The sequence below is a fragment of the Dendropsophus ebraccatus genome, chromosome 1 (genome assembly GCF_027789765.1).
Source record: "Dendropsophus ebraccatus isolate aDenEbr1 chromosome 1, aDenEbr1.pat, whole genome shotgun sequence".
Lineage (NCBI taxonomy): Eukaryota > Metazoa > Chordata > Amphibia > Anura > Hylidae > Dendropsophus > Dendropsophus ebraccatus.
Window position 1 is genome coordinate 226,632,687 of NC_091454.1, and position 23,227 is coordinate 226,655,913.

A 23,227-nucleotide genomic window follows, 5' to 3' on the forward strand; every position below is an offset into this window, starting at 1 on the left:
AACATTAAAGTCTATGGGAACAAGTATTCGATTAGTGAAAAACATCTATTTGACCATTTGGAGGGTGAAACCGGAAGCTGGGGGACTTGAATGCTTATCGAATATTTATCAAATATTTGCGGGATATCCGTACGAATATCGAATATTCAAATACCTCACTATTGGATCGAATATCTATTTGATCGAACAGTATTCGCTCATCACTAATTAAAATTGAGTGAGGAAGCAAGTGATCCTCCCAAAAATTAGGCCAGACCGAGCGAGGCAGTGAGCACCCAAAGAATCATTAAAAGTGAGTGAGGAAGCTGGCACAATCTGTTGGTGGCTGCACCTATACACAGTCTGTGACACTCCCTTTACACTGTGCAAGCAGTAGTGAACTTAGATATGCCTTGCGTAAGAAATACAGAAATCAGAAAATATACTAGTGGTCCCAATAAAATAGTACTGAGCACTTCTTAGGGGTCTGTATGCAACACCTAATGTCCCCTTTCTGCCAGCAGCCTGTAATCGTGGTCGCTGCACTGCAAGTCCCAGCCAGCAGTCTGTAGTAATACAATTTAAAAACGATTTGAAGCCCTTACAAGGGCTGTTTGGTTGTTTCGCTAGTATTCCCTGCCTACTGGAACGCTAATTCTCTCCCCGACGCTCTCCCTGACCAGCAGCAGCTCTGTCCCTAATCTTTTCCAGCATGCATGTGAGCCGAGCCTTGAAGACCGTGCTTTTTATATGGCAGGGTCATCTGATTTGACCAACCAATCACTGCTATCGACATGTATGGGTCCCACGTCATCGTAGGATGTACCAAAGAGTCTCCTGCATGTTTATTGGCTGCGAAAAAGCGCCCAAACTTACAGGAAAAGGATGATGAGATTTTCTCGAGTATCGCAAGATGCTCGTCCGAGTAACTTCAAGTACCCTAATACTCGAACGAGTACCAAGCTCGGACAAGCATATTCACTCATCACTAATAGGGACATTTTATCAGGTTAGATTCCTCTAACCTGCTAGTGGTTCCCCTTTAAACTACTCAGAATCCATTGCACACTTACAAAAGGTCATCTCTGTAACAGGTGATCCTCCACCACATACTTCATACATATAGTATACTAGAAAATGTACCCGGCGCTGCCCGGGTATAAAGTGTCAGTGTGTATAGAGGGTCCTCTATACCTGTAGTATAGAGTTGGTGGAGGTGCTGTATACCTGTAGTATAGAGTTGGTGGAGGTCTTGTATACCTGAAGTATATAATTCAGGGGTCCTGTATACCTGTAGTGTATAGTTTGGGGTTCTGTATACCTGTAGTACAGAGTTGGTGGAGGTGCTGTGGCAGTGTTATCCAGTCACAGTATGGTGGTATTGGTCAGGTCTGGTTTGGCAGATTCATACAGACACAGTATGGCGGTATTGGTAAGGTCTGGTATAGCGGTGTTATCCAGTCACAGTATGGCGGTATTGGTCAGGTCTGGTATGGCAGTGTTATCAAGTCACAGTATGGCGGTATTGGTCAGGTCTGGTATAGCAGTGTCATCCAGTCACAGTATGGCGGTATTGGTCAGGTCTGGTATGGAGGTGTTATCCAGTCACAGTATGGCCGTATTGGTCAGGTGTGGTATGGCAGTGTTATCCAGTCACAGTATGGCGGTATTGGTCAGGTCTGGTATGGCAGTGTTATCCAGTCACAATGTGGCGTTATTGGTCAGGTCTGGTGTGGCGGTCTTATTTGGTATGGTATGACAGTGTTATCCAGTCACAGTATGGCGGTATTGGTCAGGTCTGATATGACAGTGTTAACCAGTCACAGTATGGCAGTATTGGTCAGGTTTGGTGTGGCAGTGTTATCCAGTCACAGTGTGGCCGTATTGGTCAGGCCTGGTATGGCAGAGTTATCCAGTCACAGTTTGGTGGTATTGGTAAGGTCTGGTATGGCGGTGTTATCCAGTTACAGTATGGCGGTATTGGTCAGGTCTGGTATGGCAGTGTTATCCATTCACAGTATGGCGGTATTGGTCAGGTCTGGTGTGGCAGTGTTATCCATTCACAGTATGGCGGTATTGGTCAGGTCTGGTGTGGCAGTGTTATCCATTCACAGTATGGCGGTATTGGTCAGGTCTGGTATGGAGTTGTTATCCAGTCACAATATGGCAGTATTGGTCAGGTCTGGTGTGGTGGTTTTGGTCAGGTCTGGTGTGGCGGTGTGGAGCTATTACCTACCAGTCCTGATGCTAATTGGTGAGTGAGGATGGGGCATCCTCAGGTTTAGTGCTTAGGGCAGCAGCAGCTGGTAATACTGCCCTGTATACCTGTATAGATGGAGTAGGGGCTCCTGTATACATGTACTGTATAGATGGAGTAGGGGGCCCTGTATACCTGTATAGATGAAGTAGGAGGTCCTGTATATACATCAGGGCCGGCATCAGCACGCGGCTTACGCGGGCAAGTGCGGGGGCCCACAGCCGCTCAGGGGGCCCCCCGGCACTTGCCCGAGCCGTGAGCCACTGGACACACGCAGCGCCGGCCTGCCCGCCGCCGCATCTGCCCCCCCCCCAGACTCAGGGTCGGCATCGCTGACACCCGGGGGGTGGGGCATTACCAACTCTGAATCGGCACGTCCGGGGCGCAGGGACGTCGCTCACCACATCTACGGCGTCCTAGGCTGGTCCTTCCTCCGCTGCGTACAGCGCTGCGTAGCTGTGATCTCCCAGCAGGCACAGAGCGATGATGTCATCGCCCCTGCTGAAGGATCCTTCCCCGCGGCGCACACAAGAGAGAGGACAGGAGGGAGAAGAGGACCCGTCACCTGGCCGGATTAGGTGAGCATGATTTTGTTGTTTTTGTTGTTGAGGCAGACCAGGGGGGCATATACTATGGGGGCAGACCAGGGGGGCATATACTATGGGGGCAGACCAGGGGGGCATACACTATGGGGGCAGAGCAGGGTGGCATATACTATGGGGGCACAGCAGGTGGCATTACTATGGGGGCAGAGCAGGGGGCATATACTATGGGGGCACAGCAGGGTGGCATTACTATGGGGGCAGAGCAGGGGGCATATACTATGGGGGCAGAGAAGGGTGGCATATACTATGGGGGCAGAGCAGGGGGCATACACTATGGGAGCAGATCAGGGGGCATATACTATGGGGGCACAGCAGGTGGCATTACTATGGGGGAAGATCAGGGGGCATATACTATGGGGGCACAGCAGATGGCATTATTATGGGGGCAGAGCAGGGGGCATATACTATGGGGGCACAGCAGGTGGCATTACTATGGGGGCAGAGCAGGGGGCAGATACTATGGGGGCACAGCAGGTGGATGTCTAGGTCTAGGTGATCAGCAGTGTATTATATACTTATCCTCCTCCTGTATGAGTGTGTGTATATATATATATATATATATATATATATATATATATATATATATATATATATGTATATATATATATATACATTCTGTCTAGGTGATCAGCAGTGTATTAAATATTTATTATCCTCCTGTATGAGTGTGTGTATATATGTGCCCGAGAGAGAGATAGATATATACACACTCATACAGGAGGGGGGATAATAAGTATATAATACACTGCTGTATACCTACACAGAATAGAGATATATATACACACTCATACAGGAGGGGGGATAATAAGTAGTGATGAGCGAATACTGTTTGATCGAATAGTGAGATATTCGAATATTTGATAAATATTCGATAAGCGTTCAAATCCCCCAGCTTCCGGTTTCACCCTCCAATACTTGTTCCCATAGACTTTAATGGGATCGAATATTCGAATATTGGCGGGATATGCGTACGAATATCGAATATTCGAATGTCTCACTATTCGCTCATCACTAATAATAAGTATATAATTCACTGCTGTATACCTACACAGAATGGAGAGATATATACACAATCATACAGGGGGATAATAAGTATATAATACACTGCTGTATACCTACACAGAATGGAGATATATATACACACACTCATACAGGAGGGGGGATAATAAGTATATAATACACTGCTGTATACCTACACAGAATGGAGAGATATATACACACTCATACAGGGGGATAATAAGTATATAATACACTGCTGTTTACCTACACAGAATGGAGATATATACACACTCATACAGGAGAGGGATAATAAGTATATACACTGCTAATCCCCTACACAGAATCGAGAGCTAGACACCCTTTAACAATGATGTCATATAATTTGCTATACAAAGGGGCCTGCTGAGACTCTCTCGACCAAGGGCCCATAAAAACCTGGAACCGGCCCTGATATACATGTACTGTATAGATGGAGTAGGGGGTCCTGTATACATGTACTGTATAGATGGAGTAGGGGTTCCGGTATACATGTACTGTATAGATGGAGTAGGGGTCCTGTATACATGTACTGTATAGATGGAGTAGGGGGCCCTGTATACATGTACTGTATAGATGGAGTAGGGGGCCCTGTATACATGTACTGTATAGATGGAGTAGGGGGTCTACCACTTATTTCTGTGGATCTATTGTAAGGCAGCTTCCCTAGCAACCACGACTCCCTGTGAAAATGAAAGCAGTAATCCTTTTGGTTGCTAAGGCTCCCAACTGCCGTTTTCTCTGGGCAGCTGTAGCTAATTATATCTCCTGTGTGCAGTGAGGAGATTTTCCAATTCATCTCTATGTGGTGCCGCTATTCCCCCTCCCCCTCCCCTCCTGTACATCTGGCGGGGACGGGGCCTTTGCTAAAACCTAAAGTGTCAGTGTGGTAATTAGATTTGTTCTAAAGTGCCTAGGAGGCCAAGCTAAAGGTATTGTTTCATCTGAGTTAATTAGTGGAATTAGTGTATACCTGTAGTGCATAGTTGAAGGGGTTCTGTATACCCACAATGTATAGTTTTTAGGGGTCTCGCATATCTGTAGTGCATAGTTGGGGGGGGGCTGTATACCTATAGTGTATAGTTGGGGGGGTCCTATATACCTGTAGTGTGTAGTTGGGGGGGCTGTATACCTGTAGTGTATAGTTGAGGGAGGTCCTGTATACCTGCAGTGTACAGTTGGTGAAGGTCCTGTATACCTGTACTATATAGTTGGTGCTGTATACCTGTAATGTATAGTTGGTGGAGGTCTTGTATACCTGTAGTTTATAGTTTGAGGGTCCTGGATACCTGTAGTGTATAATTGGTGGAGGTCTTGTATACCTGTAGTATATAGTTCGGGGGTCCTGTATACCTGTAGTAAATAGTTTGAGGGTCCTGTATAACTATAGTATAGAGTTGGTGGAGGTCCTGTATACCTGTAGTGTATAACTTGGGGTCCTATATACCTGTAGTATATGGCTGGTGGAGTTCCTGTATACCTGTAGTATATAGCTTTGGGGTCCTGTATACTTGTAGTATAGAGTTGGTGAAGGTGCTGTATACCTGTATTATAGAGTTGGTGTAGGTCTTGTATACTTGTAGGGTATAGTTTTGAGGTCATGTATACCTGTAGTGTATAGTTTGGGGTCCTATATACCTGTAGTATATAGTTGGTGGAGTTCCTGTATACCTGTAGTGTATAGTTTTGGGGTCCTTTATACCTGTAGTGTATAGTTTTGGGTCCTGTATACCTGTAGTATATAGTTGGTGGAGGTCCTGTATACCTGAAGTATATAGTTGGTGGAGGTCCTGTATACCTGAAGTATATAGTTGGTGGAGGTCCTGTATACCTGTAGTGTATAGTTTTGGGGTCCTTTATACCTGTAGTGTAAAGTTTTGGGTCCTGTATACCTGTAGTATATAGTTTTGTGGAGGTCCCGTGCACCTGTAAAGTATAGTTTTGGGGTCCTGTATACCTGTAGTGTCCTGTATACCTGCAGGGTTGTTTTACCCGTATGGCAGTGTTATTCAGTCACAGTGTGTCGGTATTGGTCATGTCTGGTATGGCAGTGTTATCCAGTCACAGTATGGCGGTATTGGTCAGGTCTGGTGTGGCGGTGTTATCCAGTCACGGTAGGGTGGTATTGGTCAGGTCTGGTATAGCGGTGTTATCCAGTCACAGTATGGCAGTATTGGTCAGGTCTGATATGATGGTGTTATCCAGTCACAGTATGGTGGTATTGGTCAGGTCTGGTGTGGCGGTGTTACCCAGTCACAGTTTGCCGGTATTGGTCAGGTCTGGTATGGCAGTGTTATCCAGTCACAGTATAGCGGTATTGGTCAGGTCTGGTATGGCAGTGTTATCCAGTCACAGTATAGCGGTATTGATCAGGTCTGGTATGACAGTGTTATCCAGTCACAGTATAGCGGTATTGGTCAGGTCTGATATGACAGTGTTATCCAGTCACAGAATGGCGGTATTGGTCCGGTCTGGTATGGCAGTGTTATAACATTCACAGTATGGCGGTATTGGTCAGGTCTGATATGACAGTGTTATCCAGTCACAGTATGGCGGTATTGGTCAGGTCTGGTGTGGCAGTGTTACCTAGTCACAGTTTGGTATACCTGTAGTGCCCTGTATATACATGTACTGTATATATGGAGTAGGGGGTCCTGTATATACATGTACAGTATAGATGGAGTAGGGGGTCCTGTATATACATGTACTGTATAGATGGAGTAGGGGGCCCTGTATATACATGTACTGTATAGATGGAGTAGGGGGCCCTGTATACATGTACTGTATAGATGGAGTAGGGGGTCCTGTATACATGTACTGTATAGATGGAGCAGGGGGTCCTGTATACGTGTACTGTATAGATGTAGTAGGGGGTCCTGTATATACCCGTACTTTATAGATGGAGTAGGGGGTCCTGTATACATGTACTGTATAGTTGGAGTAGGGGGTCCTGTATATACATGTACTGTATAGATGGAGTAGGGGGTCCTGTATATACATGTACTGTATAGATGGAGTAGGGGGTCCTGTATACATGTACTGTATAGATGGAGTAGGGGGCCCTGTATACATGTACTGTATAGATGGAGTAGGGGGTCCCGTATACATGTACTGTATAGATGGAGTAGGAGGTCCTGTATACATGTACTGTATAGATGGAGTAGGGGGCCCTGTATATATGTACTGTATAGATGGAGTAGGGGTTCCTGTATACATGTACTGTATAGATGGAGTAGGGGGTCCTGTATACATGTACTGTATAGATGGAGTAGGGGGTCCTGTATATACAAGTACTGTATAGATGGAGTAGGGGGTCTTGTATACATGTACTGTATAGATGGAGTAGGGGGTCCTGTATATACATGTACTGTATGGATGGAGTAGGGGGCTCTGTATATACATGTACTGTATAGATGGAGTAGGGGGTCCTGTATATACATGTACTGTATAGATAGAGTAGAGGGTCCTGTATACATGTACTGTATAGATGGAGTAGGGGCTCCTGTATACATGTACTGTATAGTTGGAGTAGGGGGTCCTGTATACATGTACTGTATAGATGGAGTAGGGGGTCCTGTATACATGTACTGTATAGATGGAGTAGGGGGTCCTGTATATACATGTACTGTATAGATGGAGTAGGCGGTCCTGTATATACATGTACTGTATAGATGGAGTAGGGGGTCCTGTATATACATGTACTGTATAGATGGAGTAGGAGGTCCTGTATACATGTACTGTATAGATGGAGTAGAGGGTCCTGTATATACATGTACTCTATAGATAGAGTAGGGGTTCCTGTATACATGTACTGTATAGATGGAGTAGGGGGTCCTCTATATACATGTACTGTATAGATGGAGTAGTGGGCCCTGTATACATGTACTGTATAGATGGAGTAGGGGGCCCTGTATACATGTACTGTATAGATGGAGTAGGGGGTCCTGTATATACATGTACTGTATAGATGGAGTAGGGGCTCCTGTATATACATGTACTGTATAGATGGAGTAGGGGGTCATGTATATACATGTACAGTATAGATGGAGTAGGGGGTCCTGTATATACATGTACTGTATGGATGGAGTAGGGGGTCCTGTATATACATGTACTGTATAGTTGGAGTAGGGGGCCCTGTATATACATGTACTGTATGGATGGAGTAGGGGGTCCTGTATATACATGTACTGTATAGATGGAGTAGGGGGTCCTGTATACATGTCCTGTATAGATGGAGTAGGGGGTCCTGTATATACATGTACTGTATAGTTGGAGTAGGGGGCCCTGTATATATTTGTACAGTATAGATGGAGTAGGGGGTCCTGTATACCTGTACTGTATAGATGGAGTAGGGGGTCTACCAGTTATTACTGTGGATGTTGTGAGGCAGCTTCCCTAGCAACCATTGCTCCCTGTGAAAATGAAAGCAGTAATCCTATTGGTTGCTAAGGCTCCAACTGCCGTGTCTGCTGCAGCTAATTATATCACCTGTGTGTGCAGTGAGGAGATTTTCCCATTCATCTCTATGGGGCGCCTCTCTTTCGTTAATTTTATTTTCTTTCTTTTCCACATATCAGGTTGGTCTGGTGATCTTCCCAGTGGAAGGCCCCCGTCAGCAATGGGTTTACTTCCCAGGAGGGATATCTGGCTATTCCTATGTTTTGAGACGCGCGACTGAGATTCCACTGACCCTTTTTTGCTTATTTAAAATTTTTAGAGGGCAATATATCAGTGAAGACTCTTTAACAAGTACTCCAATGAGAATTTTTTGCTGATCTTCTTGAGCTCAATGATTGATGTGTTTTGTTTTGTTTGTTACCAGATTTGGTTCACAAGTTCATATTCTTTATGTTACCTGCCGTATATGATGCTGCCGGGATTCTGACATTATGAGGAATAAGGGAAATATCCCTTCAGTCCTAACTCAGAACACTGATAAGGTTTATGGTCAGCACATGTTGGCATGAAGAATGCTGTATATGGATCATGCTCTACTACTCTAATACTTATCATAGGAGCACTATAATCTGTATTTGTAGAGGTCTTTACATCATTTGGTCATGAAGAACCAGTGCCATCAAATTGTGTTGTCTCGTATATTTGACTAATAAAGGAAATACAGGAGCTTCAAAAAGCCGAGGGGGGGGGGGGGGGGGGACCTCCATAAAGGCCAAAGAGTGATTGACGGGTATGGACTGTAAAGCTCTTACCTGCCTGGTCTTTTTTCATACAAGACATGCACAGTGTTTCTGAATAAGTCTCTGCTGGCTGTGATAGGTGAACACATAGTAAATCACATCGAAGTCACCATCTTGACATTAATATGTCATCAAAAGCACCTACAATGGTCATTTGTGCATCAGAACTGCAAGCATGAAGCAATTGAAGATGGTGGCCTGTTCTAATGGATCACCATGATCTGGCCAGTTGGGTATGTGAGCACAACTTACCCAGGAAAAGGATGTTACCAGGATGGGAAAAAGACAAGCTGGCAGGGGCAGTGTGATGGGCATGGTTCTGCTTTAAAGCTTTGATCTGAATACTGACATTCAAATAAATGTTATTTTGGCATTTACCACCTAACTAAATGGTTTAAAGACCAAGTCCACACCTTCAAGGCCGAGACATTCTATAATGGCATAGACATAGCCCAGATCGACCATCTGTGGGATGAGCTGGAGAAACAAGTCCCATCCATGGAGTCCGCACCTGATATCTTACAGCATCTGATGCTGGTAACACAGGGGACATTACAGGACTATGGGGTCCGGGCCCCAGAGGGTAACATCACAAGACTTAAGGTCTGTGCTAATGGCCAGCACATCACAGGGCTATGGAGTCTACTTCTCAGTGGTCAGAGCACAAGGGGGAACTACTAATATGAAGGTGTTTTAAATGTTTTCCCCATCAGCGGACACTCCTTTACATACACAATTTTATTTATTAATACATTCTGCATTTATTTCCATGTGTTTGCTATAGAAATGAAAATAAAGGAGTTAACGCATGTGGAATTCATTGTGCATTTTTTGCTGTATCTTTTCTAAGGCTTGCTTTATATCCTTATTCCTAAAGCTGTATATCATGGGGTTAAAGAGGGGAGTTACAATGTTGTAGACCAGGGAGAGAATTTTCTTTGCTTCATTCATATTGGGAAATATATAGATAGTGATAAGTGATCCGTAATACAAGGAGACTACGGCCAGGTGAGAGCTGCAGGTGGAGAAGGTCTTCTGCCGCCCGGTTACTGAGGGGATATTCAGGATGGTGCGGATTATATAGACATATGAGATTATAATTACTAGGAAAGGACAAACTGCTAGGGGCATGGCTACTAAATAACTTTCTACCTTCACAGTAAATGTATCAGAGCAGGAAAGGTTAAGTATGGGGTCTCTATCGCAGAAGAAATGGTCAATGACGTTGGGTCCACAGAAGAGTAAATGGCTCATTGTTATAGAAAATATAATTATAGTAATGACAACGAACAGCCAAGAGAAAGTTACAGATTTTATACAAAAGGTGAAGTCTATGATGGAGGAGTAATGTAGAGGGTTACAGATGGCCTGATACCGGTCATAGGACATCACCGTCAGGAGAAGACATTCTAAGGATTCGGTGGCAAAAAAACAATAAAATTGGCTCAAACAGCCGATAAGAGACATAGAACTTCCTTCATATAACACAATATGCAGCATGTTGGGCACAATGATAGTGGAGAGAAAAATGTCTAAAATAGAGAGCTGTGTGAGGAAGAAGTACATGGGGGAGTGGAGGGATCGGCTGGCGGACACCACTACAATGATCAGGAGGTTCCCGCTTATTGTCACACAATAGGTCAGAAGTATCAACGGGAAGAAAAAGTTCTTTATACTTTGAAAGTTTTGAAAACCCAAGAGGAAGATTTCAGTCACTGCGGTGATGTTATACGGCATAGTAATGAATGATGATGAAGATAATGAGAATTATTATTATTGCTTTGGCCAAATGCATTGAGAATCACATATTATATTGATGGCTTATACCAGCAGATAAGACACATCTCACCTTAAAAGAAAGATGGAGAGGGGAAAAAATGTTTCTGTTTCGTGGAGTTTATATTTTACAGAACTGCAGCATATTCTGTAGATATATAAGGAAAAGCTGAGTACAGGACACTATGACTATTATTCACTAAGATTGTCTCCAATAACATTAGAGTTGTGCACATCAGAGTTTTAGTTTCCTAAAGCTTTATTAATGTGTCATGTGTAATGTGTCACATGACAAAACTAAAACCTGACTTTCCCACCACACTAGAGAAGGCTGATTTATAGAATGCAAAACCTGTAAAAAAAAAATTGACAGTTTAATAAATCTGTCTGTTAAAGGGACACGCCTATGACATGCCCAAGACAAGTTTTAAAACATAAAATGACGAGTGTGTGTCAGTTTTTAGATTTTTTTGGTTCACAACATTAGTAAATATAATGAGACAAGAAACCAACAGAGAAAAACTAGCAAAAAATGTCAAATTGATGACGGAAACACTTTACTAAATCAGGGTCAATGTATGTCTCTATATGTCTACTCATGACCCAATCTACACTTACCTTCTAACACTTATGATCCTTTTACACGGAACGATGGATCGTTCGTTTTTGCTCGATAACGATCGAATTCGAATAATCGTACGTGTAAACGCAGCGAACGATCAAACGACGAGCGAGAAATCGTTCATTTTGATCTTTCAACATGTTCTCAAATTATCGTTGGTCGTTCGCAAAAAATTTGCAGGTCGTTCTGTGTAAACAGTCTTTCAACAATTTCACCTATGTGTGAGATAGGCTTAAGCGATCGCATAACGATTTTTCCGTTAATTGTGCGATCGGGCGAATTATCGCTCCGTGTAAAAGTACCATAAGGTGTACTGCACTTATCTGCAGTGTTTTTGAGATCATCAAAGCCACAGATCCTTGTGTAGAGGCGTCAAATGCAGTGTTATCTGTGGGTGGCCTCTTTTCACAGTTCGTACACGCAGTAGAAAATTTTTGAGACTGGAACAAACTGCTGACTTTATAATGACATCTTTTTTTTTTTTTTTTACTGTGTGGGCTCTAAGAAAATACATATGCTATGAAAGCCCAAGCCACAAATTAGAGTGGGTCACTGAATCATATTGTTGAAGAAAACCTGTAACCTCCCACCACACAGAAAACAGACACGGGAGAGACAGACAAAGAGTGAAATTGACCAAGCTGAGAACAATGAGGAGTTTACTCACCCAGTAGAGTTTGTAGCTTGTACTATCTCCTCATTCACTGATTTTCTTTTTACAAATTTCTATCCTATAACTATTACTCAAAGCCTTAATCATTGTGGTATAATCAGAATGGGAAGATTCTCGGGGACCCCAAGGAGAAGAAACCAATAGTCATCTGACTTTGTACTTTGTATAAAATATTTGAAAATAAAATATACTTACAGTAAATGTCTCTTCATATTGTGTCTTTCCAATGAGAAACGTTACAACGTTACTTGTTGTTGCACATGGTATGTACATGGTGCTGTTACTTTGTGGCCTTTTTATAGACATTATATGAATTATAATGATGGTGATAACAAGCCATAGAGACTTCATTGTTGTGTCCTCAAGGGACTAATTTCTTAGAATAACTGTTGAGTTTCTTTAAGATAATTATGAATATTAACCCAATGGTTCAATAGAAGAGAGGGCTGATGTAATATCTTTTGCATTGTGGTAACTCACTGACCAGTAATTCTATAATGTTTTTTTTTTTTTTTACAGAAAACTCTTAAAGGGTTTGTCTGGCGTTCGGCATTTTTTGACATATTGCTGCTGGTTCATATAAAACAATGCACATCCTATGCTTACCCGTCCTTTTAGCGTGTCACTGGTTTTTCCCCTTGACTGCAAAGCCTCCACTTCCAAGATGAACTTATCATAGAATGACAGCACATTCAGCCAATCACTGAGTAAGACAGGATAGTGCTGTGGCCAGTGATTGGCTGAGAAGGCTGTCACTCCTGGGTTCAACTGTGAAGTGGGGACACTGGTTACATAAGAGAAGGACACTGAGGGAGTCAGGACAGGTAACCATAGGATGTTTTTTGTTTTAAATAAACCAGCAGCAGCTGCCAAATTCTGGACAGCACTTTTATAGGGGAATTATCAGCAGGTTAGATAAATCTTACTTTTTGATAGCCCCCTAATGCACAGTATGATGGTATGTCTCTCACCTTCCTCCTTGGCGTGGTTCCTGTGCAGTTAGTAGTTTGCGCCTTGGTCTGGTAAGACTGTTAGGAGCACTGCCTCCCCATGTAGGGTCGATCCATTAATTATAACTTGAGAGGGGCGGGTCACTCAGGGGCAGATCAGTGATATGGGGGTAGGGCAGTGATCCTAACGGCAGCTCTAGTACTCCAAACTTTCTTACCAGACTGTGGAGCAAACTACTAACTGCACTGGAATGGCGTCTCCTGTGCAATAGGGGACTATTAGCAGACTAAAGTGGTCTAATCTGCTGATATTTCCCCTTTAATAATTGCGTTGTAATACTAAGGACAGGAATACAATTCCAGCTTCACTGCCATATGCATCCAATGTGTACAGGGAGTCTTTCGGAGGGCTGTTCATAGCTAAATTGGCACTGTTTGAGTTTTAATCGGTCAGGGTCTATGTGATCAGATTCCTACTGATCATTAGATAGAACTGAGAGACTTGCTGCCATTTCCATTTTCCCACAGGAGATGTCACAGGATCAGCTGAATTATCTGCTTCGGGCGGCGCCAAACTACTGTCAGACAGCACAGGAGGAGAAAACCGATCCCAATTCATTACCTGAGGCAAATTGTGTAATAAATCCAGGGCTCGTCTCCTGTGCCCGATGCTTGAGGGATATCACGGGGCACTGGGCAGGGGACTGTATCACATCCCACCAAAGACAACATATTCAAGGGGTTTGTATGTTCTCCTTATGTTTGTGGGGGTTTCCTCCAGGTTCTCTGGTTCCTCTCATGCTGTAAAGAATACAGATAGGTACATTTGGAATTGAGAATGTTTCCTCTAATGGGACAGGGTCCGATATGGGTGATGGCAATGTAAAGGGCTGCAAAATAAGTTGGCAGAATATAAATACAGAAATTAATATTATTACAGGGGGGTGGTACCTACAATAGTTGTGGGTTTAACTACGGGGTGGGGTGGGGGCTTAATACCATTTACTAGTACACTACTATAGTTGTAAGATATTACTATATGAGGGCTACACAGAGGGGCTTATACATTCACAGAGCACCTAACCACTGTATGAGAGCACCAAGGGGACCTTATATTGTATGGGGGCATAGAGATGCTTAATCAGTATTTAGTGGCCCAAAGGGCCTTAATACTATATGGGGTACATAGGGGACCTACGTAATATATGTGCTGAAGCAAGGAACCTAAAATGTTTCTCTAGCAGATTCTGAAGTTGTGGATTGAGCACAACAAGTTAGTGTCACTTGTAAGTTACTGGCAGGGGCGCAACTAGAAATGACTGTGCCCCATGGCAAACTTTTGATTGGGCCCCTCGCATCACTGCATTTTCCGATTCCAGGCCATCCACTCTCCACAGTAAGTTTTTCCACAACAACCGCTGACATGCTGCGCCCACAAACAATGCTCAGCACAGACAGTATAGAGTCTATGCTAAATGGTGGTCTCAGCATGGCAGCAGATGTTGACACGCTGACAACAACGGTGAGCGGACCACATGGAACCAGAAGGTATGTTAGGAGCGCAGCTTACACATAAACACACATGGACGTCACATAAACACATCAACTTTACTAACACACACTCAAACACACAAATAGGCCCATGACAAAAATACACATATATGCACAAATACAGTCCAGACACATGACATAGATGCATACACATACACAAATACAGTACAGAGGCATGGCAGAGATGTGCACAAATACAGTACAGACACATAACATAGATACACATATACAGTACAGACACATGACATAAATAAATATGCACATATACAGTACAGAGGCATGGCACAGATGTGCACATATACAGTACAGATACATGAAAGATACACATATGCACATATACAGAAACATACATATGCTCATATACAGTACACTAACATCACCTAGATGCACACGCATTCACACATACACACACACACACACACACACACACATACATACAGTACAGACACATGATAGACATACATATGAACATACGCAGACACACGCACACTCACCAGCAGCTTCTCACGCCTTTCTTCCACATTTCCAACAACAGAGAGTGAGGAGGTGGGAGAGGGGCCCAGGGGGGCGAACGGGAGGGGTCCTTGCTTTTTTCCTCTTTCCTGACTGCCAGAATCACTGTCTTCATATAGTAAGCTGGGTGCTTATCCAGCTTACTGTGGGGAGGATGTGAGCGGCATGACAGGCAGGAGCACACAGTTGGTGGCAGAGCATGTCCTATACCTGTGCAGGTCCAGCCTCTGTGATCCCTCTGGTGTTTTCCTGATTGTGGCCCTGCCAGTCCCCCTGATGCCCCAGGTGCCATAGCAGTTGCTATGGCTGCTACTGTAATAAATAAGCCCCTGGTCATTAGGTATAAGTCACTGTCATCATTTATACAGTTTACAGAGAATGTGTAGCATCAATACAAATTGTCACTGTATAGGGGGTGACGGTTTGGATTTTAACCCTTTCCTCCTGCATTGTGGACTTCTGCTCTTTAGGATACTGATTTGGCTTTGATGGGACTGTTGTTGGAACATATCATCTAAACCATGAAAGTGTCACTACCATGCCCTTGGCCTACCATTATTCACTACTTGCTGTAAGTAATTATTTATTAATCACAGAAGGCATGGCAAGATCTAAAATATGTCAATTGTAAAATGGTTGGTGGCTCTGACAATTAAATGGAAAATTTCCACTATACGGCGCTATCAACAACAGTGTTTAAATTGGCACTTTGAGACACAAAAAGTATGCCTAATGCTGAACAATAGAATGGTAAGTGACGCCTCTAACAATACCTCCTGCAGTTGCCCTTGAGCTACTTTACTGCAGGGGCAGCTCAGTCTTCATAAAAACATTTGGGGAGAGGAGTGTGTGTGTGTGTGTGTGTGTGTGTGTGTGTGTGTGTGTGTGTGTGTGTGTGTGTGTGTGGTGGGGTATTATCAGTGCACTGGGTAAACAAACGCCCCCGCTGCACAGCCTCATTCGCATACCTATAAAATGTGTATGACAATGAATTTCTGGACAGTAACTAAGGTTTTCTTCTTTTTTTTGTTTATTTTTGTGTAGTTTAAATATGTCTTTTTCATTTTCTTAAGGGAGTGCCCCATGTGAGAATAATTAAATAATATTTAAACTTTACAACAATGTTTTTTTTTCCATGTCTAATTTCTATATCTACTTCCCCAGAAAGCACAGGCACAGGGGACATAATAATTTATTATCCACTGACTTACTATCATAAATCCTGGCTTCACTTATACAGTATTTATAAACTTCTTCTCCACACACAATGTCTAATATTGCTGCATGTTAAATATGTTTGGCCAGCTACCATGTATAATCTGAAATTTATTGATTAAAATTTTTTTCATCCTCTATTGGTAAACACAAGCTTCTAGAAACATGAAGGTATCGGACGTAAGTACAGACATATGCTTCTCTTCTTGTAGCAGAAGTAATGTAACACAAACCTAAGGTGGCTGATCGGAGTCTCGTCTATAGTAAATCTGCATAGATCCTGTTCCTTAGCAATTCTCCAAAAGGCTTATCCTTCAGATTTTGTACACACCATGAACCTTAAATTAAACCTGATAAATTAAACCTGAGTCTTTATTGTTGTAAGTGGCCGGAGGTAAGCTGTGATGCATTTCTGTGCACACTCACAAGTACTGGACTGGACACTCTGCACATGGATGAGCAAATGTATATAAGCTTTGCTTATTGTGTGCTATGTAGTATTGTTAATAGACCTGGGTCGTAATTTGTAGCCACTTGTTTACCATCTTGGAGGGTCATTGTTGAAGAAAGTTTTTGAAGAGATTTACCCATTCTCTTTTTATTGGTATCACCATCATAAAGAAAGTTGTTTCAGCTGTTGTAATTACGAATGATAATTCCTATATTTGTAGGTAAATGAGAGGAATAGTGCAGTGAGATAATCCATGCAAAGAGATATAATATACATCAATGTTCTTATTAAGGACAAGAAGTCAATTACCAATCAATGACACAATATCAACCTTTTATAGTAAAACAGTTATCAAATAATGAAATAACCAAAATGTAGAAAAAATGCAAAGGAAAAAATCTATAGGGGTTTCTTAGGGGCATGGATATGTGAAGTTGTTATGTGGTGTAAATACAGGCAAGGAGAATAAGATTAAGGAAGCATTCTTCCACACAACTGAGGAGTTTCAAATATCTAGTCCTGGCAGAAGATACATGTCTATAAGAACCGATTAGGAGAGCCATCAATGTCTTATTTCTGAAACCAGGAGTGGCATTATTATTCATTTAAGGGCAAATCTTTCCATATAAGATAAGATTTTTTATTAATTGTTTAATGACTTAGGACTAAACCGAACCTTGTAGATGGTGTGGAAAAAGTATTTTTATGGAATTATATTAAAATTTCAAAATGGTAAGTGCTGGTGCAAAGTTTTTCTTTTCTCGCACACAAGTTATTAATCCCTTCGGATCCAAAAGGCTCTACCCATCAGCTCTACACTATAGTCGGGAAAGAAATCCATAGTAAGTTTCTGTAGGGGTGGAGCATAAGGAACTTTTCTACTTATCATTTGGCCAACTTATGACCTTGTATAGTGACATGTCATTGTTTTGATCTGTGGGGTCTGGGTCCACCAATTGCTAAAAGAAAGAAGTATATGGAGCTGTTGAAATCCTATATAATTATCCTAATTTTCATTACATTGCAAATCTTATTGTAGGAGAATCAGACTTATATCACCGACTTTTTTCTTTTGGGATTTCAAGTCAGTGAATATTTCAGAATTTTGCTCTTCTCTCTCCTTTTCTGGGTGAGCTGTTGTACACTTTGTGGGAACTTTCTGATCATCATCCTAGTGTCCATCAGCAGAAACCTCCAAACCCCAATGTACTTCTTCATCTCACAACTCTCCATCAATGACATCTTGTTGACCATAATTATTGTCCCCAACATGCTCCACATCATCCTGGAGAATGGGGCGACCATTACTTTTATTGATTGTATCACACAATTTTATTTCTTCTGTGTCTCTGAAATATTTGAGTGTTTCCTCCTAGCTGTGATGTCTTATGACAGATATGTGGCCATCTGTAATCCCCTCCGATACACCTCCATCATGACAAATAAATATTGTGTAAAACTGATTCTTATGTGTTGGTTGGCCGTTTTCTTCATGGGAGTGATGGACACTGCAACGTTATTTGTGCTAAAATTTTGTGGGAAATATATAATTGACCATTTTTTCTGTGATTTTGTCCCATTACTAGAAATTGCCTGTTCTGGTAGTAACTTTGTTGCCTTGGAAGTTTCTACACTAGGTTCCCCGGTGCTTTTTATCCAAATTGTAATAATAATAGTGTCATATGTGAATATTATTTCATCTATTTTGAGGATACCTTCCAGTATCAGTAGACAGAAAGCCTTCTCCACCTGTAGCTCCCACCTCACTGTGGTCTCCATATTCTACTGCTCTTTGTCCAGTGTATACGTTGTCCCAACTAAAGGAAAAACATTGACTGTTGGTAAAATCCTATCCCTGCTATATACTGTGTTTACCCCTTTCATAAACCCAATAATATACAGTTTACGAAATAAAGACATTATGAAAGCCATACAAGAAGAAATTTTTGGAAAATTTACTTTGGTTGCTTCAATTCTGTAGTTCTCTTTGACCGCATCATGAGTTATGATGTGCATGTATGTCGTTTAGTATGTGAGGTGGGGAAGCTTTTAGTCCACTCCTATCCTGCTCTTAGATGCCTCTGTAAGAGAGCTTTCTATCTGGATTTCCATGGCCCTGATATATAGGACTGTGGCTCTGCCCAATCTTAGTGGCTGTGTTTCTAATGGTGCCTATGATTCAAGCTTCCCAGCTTCTCTAAAATGTATTGTCTTAGTTTATTTACTTTTCTGGCTTCTGATTTTTTGGACTGTGCACCTATTAACCCCTTGTTTGCTGATTTTGTCTATGCATGTTTTTTTGGCTTATAGCAATAGGACTATGAACCCATGTAAATCCCTGCCTGATGATTGTGGCATTTAGAGATGACTCTACACTACACTACACGATTTGAAATACTTGTTTTTGATCGAACATGCGACCAAATACGCAGTAAAAATTTAATGTTCCTCTCACTTTCCATGGCACCAATAACTATGCAGGGGGGTGTTGTAGGTTCTAGGAGCACGCTGGGATTGTGAGAACAATGTTTACATTTATTGACTGGTTTACGCATGAGACCTCCAGAGTATAAGAACTTGGAATTTCCTGCTCGTCGTCATATATCATCTTGGACCTAGAGAGGGAGAGTATGTGTAGCAGGGATAGATAGGTTTTAGCAGATTTTTTGCAGGAAAGACAACAAAAGCCCTTCCTAGGGCTACTAGAAGACACAGCACAGTACTGTATATTCCATCCATATATAGAGAGAATCGGCCATCTACCTGTACAACAGCTGCTTTATTCACAGTATGTTTAGTTTCTCCTACAGTCTAACTGTTCGATTTTCTAATTGTTACAATAAGAATTGTCAGACATTTTAGACAGGCAAGACATGAAAACCCTACAGCGTATACCTATACAAAAACAAAACTGTTGGTTTTTCTAATTGGGACAATAAGAATTGTCAGACATTTTAGACAGACAAGACACGAAAACCCTTTGCTAGGGCTACAGCATATACCTAATTTATACAGAGCAAAGACTACCAGGCATTAGAGAAGATCGAACACTGGAAAAAATTAGGTTCTATCAAACTTGAACCTTGTCAAACTTTCCGCATTTGATTCCCGATGCCTTTTCGTTCCATGGAGAAGGAGGGGACAGCCCAAGTACCGACTGGAATTCCGAATTCTAGGCGGTACTTGGGCTGTCTCCTCCTTCCCCACAGAACAGAAAGTCATCGGGAATCAAATGCGGAAGGTTTGACAAGGTTCAAGTTTGATAGAACCTAACTTTTTCCGGTGTTCGATCATCTCTACCAGGCATCAGCTACTTAGACAGGTAGGAAGTGTATAATTTTCCTGTATACACCTGTGTTGGCCTATTACGTGTAGTATCCAAATTGTTAAAGTGCAGTTCATAGTGCTCTTCGCATATGTAACTCCTTAAGGACCAGGCCTGAAATGGCCCTAAGGACCGAGTCAAATTTTATGAATATGACCTGTGTCACTTTATTCATTAATTACTTGGGATTGCTTTTACCTATTGCTAATTCTGTTTTCTCGTGACATATGGTACTTTACATTTCTGGTAAATTGGAGTCGATACTTATAACAAATCTTTACAAAAAAAAAAAGCAAAATAAAGTTAAAAATTTAGAAAAATTGCATTTTTCCAACTTTGAAACTTTTCTGCTTATATAAAAAAAAAGGTTATGCCACATAAATTATATTTTTTTAACAATAGAAAGGTTAAAACATTAGCAGCAATTTTCCAAATTTTCAGTAAAATTTCAAAATCAGATTTTTTTTAGGGACCTGTTCAGGTTTAAAGTGTAGGGGACCGTATGTTAGAAAGCCCAACAAAGCACCCCATTTCAGAAACTACACCCCCCAAGCTGTGCAAAAGCACATCCAGAAAGTTTTTTAACCCTTTAGGGGAGTCACAGAAATAAAAGCTAAGTGTGTAAGAAATTTGAAAACTTTAGTTTTCTGTGCAGAGATTTTATTGTAATCCAATATCTTTCATAATTATAAACCTATTACCAGAGAAATGCACCCCAATATTTATTGCCCTATTTCTGCAGTTTATAGAAATACCCCATATGTGGCCCTATTGCATTTGATGCAACCACAAGCCTCAGATACAAAGGAGCGCCTAGTGAATTGCAATCCCTCCGTTATATTTGGTCATTTTTGACTGTACCACTTCAGGTTGGCAGAGGCTCTGGGGTGCCAAAACATAAAAAACACCCCTAAAAGGACACCATTTAGAAAACTAGACCCCTCTAGGAATGTAACAAGGGGTAATGTCTGCATTTGGACCCCACAGGTGTTTCACAGATTTTCAGAACAATGTGGCGTGAAAAAGGAAAAAAAATATTTTTTACACTAAGACGTTGTTCTAGCCTTCAATTTTAATTTTTACAAGGAGATAAAAGAGAAAAAAAAACACCAAACTTGTAGCGCAGTTTCTCCCAAGTACAGAAATACCCCACATGTGGACATAGATTGCCAATCAGGCGCAGGAAGAGCCTCCAAAGGGAAGGAGCACCAATTGGCTTTTGGAAGTTAAATTTCACTGGAATGGATTTCGAGGGCAATGTCTCATTTACAAAGCCCTCGTGCTGCCAAAACACTAGAAACCCCCCACAAGTGACCCCATTCTGGAAACTACACCCTCAAGAAATTTAACAAGGGGTGCAGTGAGAAAATAGACCCCACTGCTGAGGGGCACAAATGTGGTGCAATGTGACGTGAAAATTTTCATTTTTTCACTTTCACGTAACAAATGTGCCCGTCATGAAGGGGTCCATATCCTCACTGCACCCCTTGTAAGATTCCTTGAGGGGTTTACTTTCCAGAATGGGGTCAATTGTGGGGGGTTTTCACTGTCTTGGTAGCACAAGAGCTCTGTAAATGCGACATGGCGTTCATCATCCATTCTGGCCAAATCCAGCCTCCAAAATCCAAATGACGCTTCTTCCCTTCGGAGGCTTGACCTGCGCCCACCTGGCGCTTTATGTCCACATGTGGGGTATTTATGGATTTAGGGGAAATTGCTCTACACATTTTTTTTTTTTTTTCTCTTTTAACCCCTTGTGGAATGGAAAAATTCAAGACTAGACAAACATTATAGTGTAAAAAATGTAATATTTCATTTTCACGCCACATTGTTCCACATTTGTGCCCGTCACCAGTGGGGTGACCAGTAGTTTCCATAATGGGGTCACTTGTGGGGGGCTTCAACTGTCTTGGCAACACAGAGGCCTTTTTTAAATGTAACATGGCCCTTGAAATCCATTCCAGCCAAATCCAGCCTCCAAAAGCCAAATGGCGCTCCTTCCCTTTGGAGGCTTACCCTGCACCCACATGGTGCTTTATGTCCATATGTTGGGTATTTCAGTATTCAGGGGAAATTGCTCTACACATTTTGTGTTTTTTTTTAATCTTTTATCCCCTTGTGAAAATGAAAAAAAATAAGACAAGATCAATGATTTACTGTAAAAATTAAAAAAAAAAAAAAAAATAAAACTAAAAGTTGTTCTAGCCTTAATTTTTTCCATTTCCACAAGGAGTTAAAAAGGAAGTGAATGCAAAACGTGTAGGGTAATTTCCCCTGAGTACAAAAATACCCCACATGTGGACATAATTTGCCATATGGGCACAGGGCAAGCCACCAAAGGGACAGAGCGGCATTTAGAGGCTGGAATGGAGGATGGAGGCCATGTCACAATCATAAAGACCCTGTGCTGCCTGGACAGTAGAAACCCCCCACAAGTGACCCCATTATGGAAACTACACCCCTCAAGGAATCTAACAAGGGGTGCAGTAAGCATATGAATGCCACTGGTGATGGGCACATATGGTGTGAAAATAAAAAATATATATTTTTTTCATTTTCACATGCCCGTCACCAGGGGGCGATATCCTTGCTGCACCCCTCGTTAGATTCCTTATGGGGTGTAGTTTTCAGAATGGGGTCATTTGAGGGTTTCTACTGTGCTAGCAGCACAGAGGCTTTGTAATTGCATCATGGCAAATCTCTAATGGGAATGGGGGCCATGCCTATTTAGTTGGGGAAAAGGGGCAATTTTAATTTATTTGGGTGTGTTAGGCCAATTATTAGTTTATAAGGTTGAAAAGGACAGAAGTCAAATTCAACCTGCGTTGATCCAGAGGAAGGCAAAAAAAAAAATGTTTGTGAGGCAGATGATAGTAGCCTCATCGCAGGGAAAAAATTCCTTCCCGACTCCATAATGGCCATCAGAATAATCCCTGGATCAACATGACCCCTAAAATAGGAATAAGGGAAGGAATTTAGAAAATGTATAAGTCCAATGACGCGTGGTATGCCTTGAAGCTCGGGCAGCGAGGGACCGGAAGAGAGGAGTGCTGGTATAAAGGTTATCCCCGTACAGG

At 42.1% G+C, this 23,227-nt stretch overlaps 1 protein-coding gene across 1 annotated transcript; it reads right to left on the reverse strand.

Annotated features, from left to right (window-relative positions):
• Window positions 1–9,875: 9,875 nt before the first annotated feature.
• LOC138785753 (olfactory receptor 11L1-like) lies at window positions 9,876–10,811 on the reverse strand (the record flags this gene model as incomplete). The annotated part of the gene is made up of 1 exon (XM_069962041.1): window positions 9,876–10,811. A coding segment is annotated over one exon (936 nt), but the record flags the coding sequence as incomplete, so codon positions are not given.
• Window positions 10,812–23,227: the final 12,416 nt, after the last annotated feature.